Source organism: Nansenia antarctica, assembly GCF_963989245.1.
Source record: "Nansenia antarctica genome assembly, chromosome: 3".
Lineage (NCBI taxonomy): Eukaryota > Metazoa > Chordata > Actinopteri > Argentiniformes > Microstomatidae > Nansenia > Nansenia antarctica.
In genome coordinates, this window is record NC_137688.1 from 73,819,353 (window position 1) to 73,826,617 (window position 7,265).

Sequence of the window (7,265 nt, forward strand, 5' to 3'; positions counted from 1 at the left end):
TTTGGCCCTACCACATTTAAAGATTTGTAGACCAGAAGCATGATTTTAAAATCTATTCTGTGAGATGCAGGGAGCCAGTGTACTGATCTAAGAAACTTCCTAGTTTTAGTCAGGACTCTTGCAGCAGGTTGTAATTGTCCAAGTGCCTGTTTGAAGAGTCCTGAAAGGCCAACCTGCTGGATATAAAAGCTTGGATACGTTTTTCAAGATCCTGCTTGGACATATAACCCCTAATTCTCACCTATGCCATGTATACATACACACATCTTACACATACACACATCTTACACATACACACATCTTACACACACACACACACACACACACATCTTGCACACACACATACTACACATACACATCTTGCACACACAGATCTTGCACATACACATCTTACACACACACACACACACACACACACACACATCTTACACACACAGATCTTGCACATACACATCTTACACACACACACACATCTTACCACTTTAAAAATAAAAAAATAAAATTGTTTATTGATGATTTTCCACAACACAAAATAGTGGGTCATACAAACATGACAGCCAGAGAGGTAATCAAATGATACAGCATCCATATATACCCACAGACGCATACAACAACAACAAAATAAAAAATAAAAAGGACGTAAAAAATAAATGAAATAAAATAAAGTAAAGTAAAAGAGAAAAAAGAGAAACCACACCTAACAAACACACAGCACATAGCTTGGAGGTCCAGATATTCAAATAAATTGTCTGTATACCCTAAAACAAATAAGCAGTAGCCTAAAGTATAGTGGTCAAGAGTCAGAAATATATGGGGCCCGTATATATGGTTCCACTAGTTAATCACACACATTCAACCTAACCCAGCTGTCCCCATTGAGTAATTTTGGGTAGGTCTACCAGATGGCCTACTCCTTATGGGGCATCTGGCAGGTGTAGGGCCCTAATATAGTTAAGGAAAGAACCCCATGTTTTATAAAATCTAAGTGTTGATCCCCCCCCCTGACACATCTTATTTTCTCCATTTTAATAAAGTATAAAATGTCCCTAAGCCACACACAGTGAGATGGAGGATTGGTGGATTTCCACTGCAGTAAAATCAAACGTCTGGCCAGAAGTGTTGTAAAGGCGACCAGGCCAGCTTTATATGATGGTAGTGAGAGATTGGCAGGGAGCACACCAAAACAAGTTGTTAGGGCCGTTGGCCAGATCGGAGTTTCAATACATTTTGAAATGGTTTGGAAAATGTCAGACCAAAAATTATGTAGGGAGGGGCAGGACCAAAACATGTGACCGTGTGTGGCAGGGGCCTGATGGCATCTGTCACAGGTGGGCTCGACATCATCATAAATCTTAGCTAGTCTAACCTTAGTAAAATGTGTGCGATGGACAACTTTGCACTGAATCAGCCCATGCCTAGCGCAGATTGATGAAGAGTGGACCCTACGTAGAATTTTCTCCCACAGGTCTTCTGTAATTTCTCCACCTCGGTCCTCCTCCCATCTCCTTTTAATATCTTGCAATGAGGAAGGGCGCAATGTAAAAATAAAGTTGTACATAACAGACATAATGCCCTTTGTATTAGGTACAGGTTTCAAAAAGGGGTCAATAGGGGTGGCAACTGGGAGATTGGGAAATTGAGGATTGATATTATGGATAAAGCTACGTATTTGCAAGTATCTAAAGAAATGTAGTCTCTGGAGTTTCTCAGACAGTTGTTCAAATGATGCAAATGTGTTTTCTATATATAAATCCCTGAATGTTGTAATACCAAGAGTGGACCAGGATAGAAAACCTCTATCCATCAAGGAGGGGGGAAAGACAGGATTAGCTGCAATTGGGGCTAATAAAGAAAATGATTTAAAACCAAAATGTCTCCTAAACTGATTCCAGATCCTGAGTGTTGATTTAACAATGGTATTTTTTGTGTATAGAGTAGAGGAGAAGTTTAAAGGTGCATGTGCAAGAGCTGTCAGTGACGCAGGGCTAGAAGAGGAGGTTTCCAGCTTCAGCCACCCAGGTAATAAAGGGGAGTTCTCAAACCGAGCCCAAAACTGTAAAACTCTAAAGTTGGTTGCCCAATAGTAAAACCTAAAATGAGGTAGAGCCAGGCCTCCTTGAGGTTTAGGTCTCTGCAATAACTTCCTACCTCATCTTACCACTTTTGCCCTTGGAAACATGTAGACAGTCAGGTAAGCCGACATGATGCTGTACCTATGGAGGGCAGCAAACATCCTGAGATGAGATACAGCATTCTGTGGCTCTGTCTGGCTATGTGCATTATAATAAATAAACTATATTTCGCTGTTGCGTGACATGGCTTTGAAGGAGCCGAAGTGATCGATAATGGAGGATCAGACAGGGAATCTTCAGAGTACAAGATGATGTGACAATTATTATTAGACCTTTCAGAACCCATTTTTTAATAACGGTGACATGATACAAAACTGCCCCTCCAGAAACGCTTCCCTCCAGAAATACCATACTAAAATCACCAGTGTGTAATATAAATCTTTATTGCTTTATAGAAACATACAAATAAAAACACACAAATGAAAACGTACAAAAACATTAATAAGCAGCGTTGGGTTTCCCCGCCCTGTCAGACGCTGTGGCTGGCCTCTTTTTTGGCCTTGCTCGTCAGGTGACTCATCAGTGACTAGACAGGAAGGAGACAGTCGCAGGGTGGATCAGGTGGAACACTGTGCTCGGGTTCACAAAAAGAACACCAAAAAAAACACAAGAAACAACAACAAAACCTTTGTTTTACCATCAGGCTCTGCATCTGCTCCACAGCCGTGTCGTCCAGGAGGCCGGCGTCCATCTCATGTTTGAACTCGTTGGAGATGCAGAAGGTCTGGGAGAGGAGGGAGAGGAAGAGGAAGTCATTATCATCAGCCTCCATCGACAAGCTAAGAAGGCCAGAACCCTGAGGACACGCAGCTGAGATCTAGAACCCTGAGGACACGCAGCTGAGATCTAGAACCCTGAGGACACGCAGCTGAGATCTAGAACCCTGAGGACACGCAGCTGAGATCTAGAACCCTGAGGACACGCAGCTGAGATCTAGAACTCTGAGGACACGTAGCTGAGATCTAGAACCCTGAGGACACGTAGCTGAGATCTAGAACCCTGAGGACACGTAGCTGAGATCTAGAACCCTGAGGACATTCCAGAACCCTGAGGACATTCCAGAACCCTGAGCAGCTGAGGTCAGACCTACCTCTCCCTGCGCCGTGGAGATGGAGACGTGGGCCGTCCCCGACATGGAGCACAGCAGGTGGTCGCTGGCCGACGCAGACCTACACACACACACACACACACACACACACCATCATCATCATCATCATCATCAGTATAACCTTCCATATGAACCAGTGACATCAGCAGTCACCGTGCTGGAGGAAGGAAGTACATGTTAATGTGTCCTTTGACGTGTTCAGACATTCACACCATCTCAGCCCCCCACCTACCTGGGTTTGCCCCCCCCTCCCTCTACCTGGGTTTGCCCCCCCCCCCCCCCTACCTGGGTTTGCCCCCCCCCCTCCCTCCCCCTACCTGGGTTTGGCCCCCGCCGGCGTCTGACTGACTTTGGCGAGGCGACTTGGTGTTCTGCCTCTGGAACTGGAAGGAGTGGCAGCACTCCTGAGGGCACAGACAACAACACGGTCAACCAGCAGAGGGCGCTGTGGACAAGCTGCTACCAGCAGAGGGCGCTGTTTGTCTGGCAGTGGACAAGATGCTACCAGCGCTTGTCCTCTCCTAATGAGATGTTACTTAGTACCAGGAGAGGCTGGTGAAGGTAGAAAACAGGAGGACTCGAACCTCATTCTAATGCCATTGGAATGGAATGGAATGAGGAACGGAATCAAACATTCCAATGAGCCCATGTCCTCTGACTTCTACCTCCACCAGCCTCCCCCGAGGTGCTGTGATGGGAGGTGACATTAGTGCTGATGGGAGGTGACATTAGTGATGATGAATGATTGACAGTTTGCAGGGTTACCACGGTTACCTTAGGCTTCCTGTGCTTGCACTTCCGGCCAGTCTCCGAGTCCTCTCAGTGCCCTTCTGAAACAATGACCGGTTACTAGTACACCTCCCAGTAACACCTCCCAGTAACACCTCCCAGTAACAGTCTCCTCCCAGTAACTACCTTTGCTGGTTGGCTGGTGGCTCTCTCATTTAGAGTTGATCCATTCCGTTTCAGCGCACCTTACACACACACACACACACACACACACACACACACACACACACACACACACACACACATTGCAGAAATCACAACACAGAGCCATTGACAACCAGACGCCAATCAATAAATGTATTGATCACCACCATCAGTTGCTCACCTTTCTTACTGGGCTTCCTGGTCAGGGGCTGGTAGTTCTCAGGAGACTCCGTCTGTTACAATGACAGTGTGAGATCATGGCACTATAGTCAGACTGTTGTTACTATGGTTACCCTGCATTTACTATGGTCAGACTGTTGTTACTATGGTTACCCTGCATTTACTATGGTCAGACTGTTGTTACTATGGTTACCCTGCATTTACTATAGTCAGCCTGTAGTTACTATGGTTACCCTGCATTTACTATAGTCAGCCTATAGTTACTATGGTTACCCTGCATTTACTATAGTCAGACTGTAGTTACCCTGCATTTACTATAGTCAGCCTGTAGTTACTATGGTTACCCTGTATTTACTATAGTCAGCCTGTAGTTACTATGGTTACCCTGCATTTACTATGGTCAAACTGTAGTTACTATGGTTACCCTGCATTTACTATGGTCAAACTGTAGTTACTATGGTCAGACTGTGGTTACAGCTCTGGTCAGATTGTACTGCTCTAGTCGACCACAAGGGGGCAGCATTTAACCCTTTAAACCCTCTGGTCACGTTACCTTCATCGCCATGGTGACGTCTCCAACTGATGCGTCACTGGCTTCAGCTGGGAATGAAGGGGACGTCATATCCTTAACCCAGCAAGTCTCATCATATCTGTTACATTACCAATATAACTGTTCTGTCATCATATCTGTTACATTACCAATATAACTGTTCTGTCATCATATCTGTTACATTACCAATATTACTGTTCTGTCATCTATCAACTTGTTAGTGTTGACATTTACCCTCATAGGCTACTTGTTGTAGTGGGTTCATACAGTGTAGGTTCAAAGCTCCCTGACATTTTGAGCTGCAACATTTGAAATCCGAAACATTAAATCCGAAACGTTAACGTTTGCAGGAAAAGTGCTATACAAATAAACGTTATTATTATTATTATTATTCAGTAGGCCTGGCCGTCTTGGGGTTGACAGTATTTCCTTAGTACCCCATTAATTCCGAGAACATTATACACACCCTCAATTCCAACTCCTTTTGAAGAAGAGGAATTCGGATTTCAAAGTAATTCAACTAAAGTCTTTACCATCCAGGAGGTCTTGAATCAACGTGTTCTGCATCGCGACGGGCATCTTCATCAGCTCCACATGAAACACCCGGTCCATGGAGGCCAGCAGCCGCTCCAGCTCGGACTCCATCTCGTCGACGCGGTCCTGGGCTGTTAGGAGGAGGAGGGGGGTGGGGGGGGGGAGGAGGGGAGGAGGAGGAGGAGGAGAGACGGGCAGCGTCGTCTACAGGGTCATATACTTTAATTTTCATTTCAAACCTTTATTTAAAACTCGATAGGCACTGAGGTCACCCTCATTTACAGTGACGTCGAGTGTACAATAGAACAGTGAGCAAGACAGGATTAAAAAGAAAAAAAAGAAAGAAAAAAACTAAAAACAATTGCAATCGGTAGAATACAGTTTTTGCACCAAGAGTTTAAAGGTAGAGGCAGAGGGGAGGACCTCCAACCGGAGAGTTTGCTGCAGAGTGTTCCATGTATCAGGGGCATCAATAAAAAAGGCTGTTTTACCCAGGTCTGAAAGCGCATACGGAACCCGAAAAGAAAGCCAACTATTAGATCTGGTCACATAAATACCAAGACTCCAGTCCAATAAAGATGAGATATAAGGAGGAAGCTTGCCACAGATGGCCTTGAAAACAAACAAGTTCCAGTGGTAACTGCGCCTCAGAGAAAGAGAGGGCCAGCCAACCTTGTCATAAAGTATGCAGTGGTGAGTGTCATAACTGTCCCCGGTAATAAACCTTAGAGCTGAGTGATGAACTGAGTCCAATTGTTTCAATGTAGAAGAAGCTGAATGCCTATAGATAACATCACCGTAATTTAATACGGACAGGAATACCGCCTCGACAACTCACTTCCTACAAAGCAAGGGGAAGCTAGACCGATTACGGTAAAGAAAGCCCACCTTTTAGACCGATTACGGTAAAGAAAGCCCACCTTTTAGACCGATTACGGTAAAGAAAGCCCAGCTTTTAGACCGATTACGGTAAAGAAAGCCCAGCTTTTAGACCGATTACGGTAAAGAAAGCCCACCTTTTAGACCGATTACGGTAAAGAAAGCCCACCTTTTGCCGAAGTTTGGAGGCGAGGCGGGACATGCGTTTTGAATGACAGGCTTTTCATCCAACCACAGCCCAGATAGATATCTGTAGTCGGTAACTCTCTCAATGGAGGAGCCGTCAACTGTGGATATAAGAAGCTTTGGAAGGTCCACATTTCTAGCCCTAGTAGACAACATGAATGTCCTTTTCTTCGAGTTGAGGACTAGCTTATGCCTCGAGAGGGCGTCTCGCAGTGAGTTAAAGGCTAGCTGCTGCAAGTTGATAGTAGCAGAATGTGGGGAATCTGCTGTGCTATAAAGAATGGTACAACAACATACAAGAGATCACATTTCAACAACAATAAACTTGAGATCCGAACCTTCTTTACTGAACTGCTGGATGAAGAGTTGGGCTTTCTGGCGACGCGCTTCTTTGCTCAGCCGCCCGTCGCTGCTGGACCCGTCCGCCTTGTCGCTGACCAGCCGTGTCCTCCTCTTCGGTGCCATGGTGTCCTCTGAGCTGAGCTGTCCCTACCTGGCTGGAACCTCCGTTTGAAGCGACAGGTGTTCACCTAGGTGCACGATCTCCACTACTTCCTGAAAGGCACCTTGCATGAACATATCCTGTCTCATCTATTGGTTAAATTGGTTAATCAGCTGTGCAGTAAACCGTTGGAACACACAGTGCACAGCTGATTAATCAATTAAACCAATAGAGTGAGACAGGATATGTTCATGCAAGGTGCCTTTCAGGAAGTAGTGAGATCGTGCACCACGTTCGCTGTCCACAACTGCGCATGTGACC

General features: G+C 45.3%; 1 protein-coding gene across 1 annotated transcript; it reads right to left on the reverse strand.

Moving 5' to 3' along the window:
• Positions 1 to 2,601: 2,601 nt before the first annotated feature.
• On the reverse strand, positions 2,602 to 6,967 carry cdca9 (cell division cycle associated 9; the record flags this gene model as incomplete). Its single annotated transcript, XM_080527555.1, has 8 exons — positions 2,602 to 2,658; positions 2,770 to 2,856; positions 3,223 to 3,301; positions 3,590 to 3,644; positions 4,355 to 4,406; positions 4,907 to 4,953; positions 5,437 to 5,568; positions 6,841 to 6,967. The coding sequence occupies 8 exons, from the start codon at positions 6,965 to 6,967 to the stop codon at positions 2,602 to 2,604; spliced, it is 636 nt and encodes a 211-aa protein (XP_080383681.1).
• Between the last annotated feature and the right edge of the window lie 298 nt (positions 6,968 to 7,265).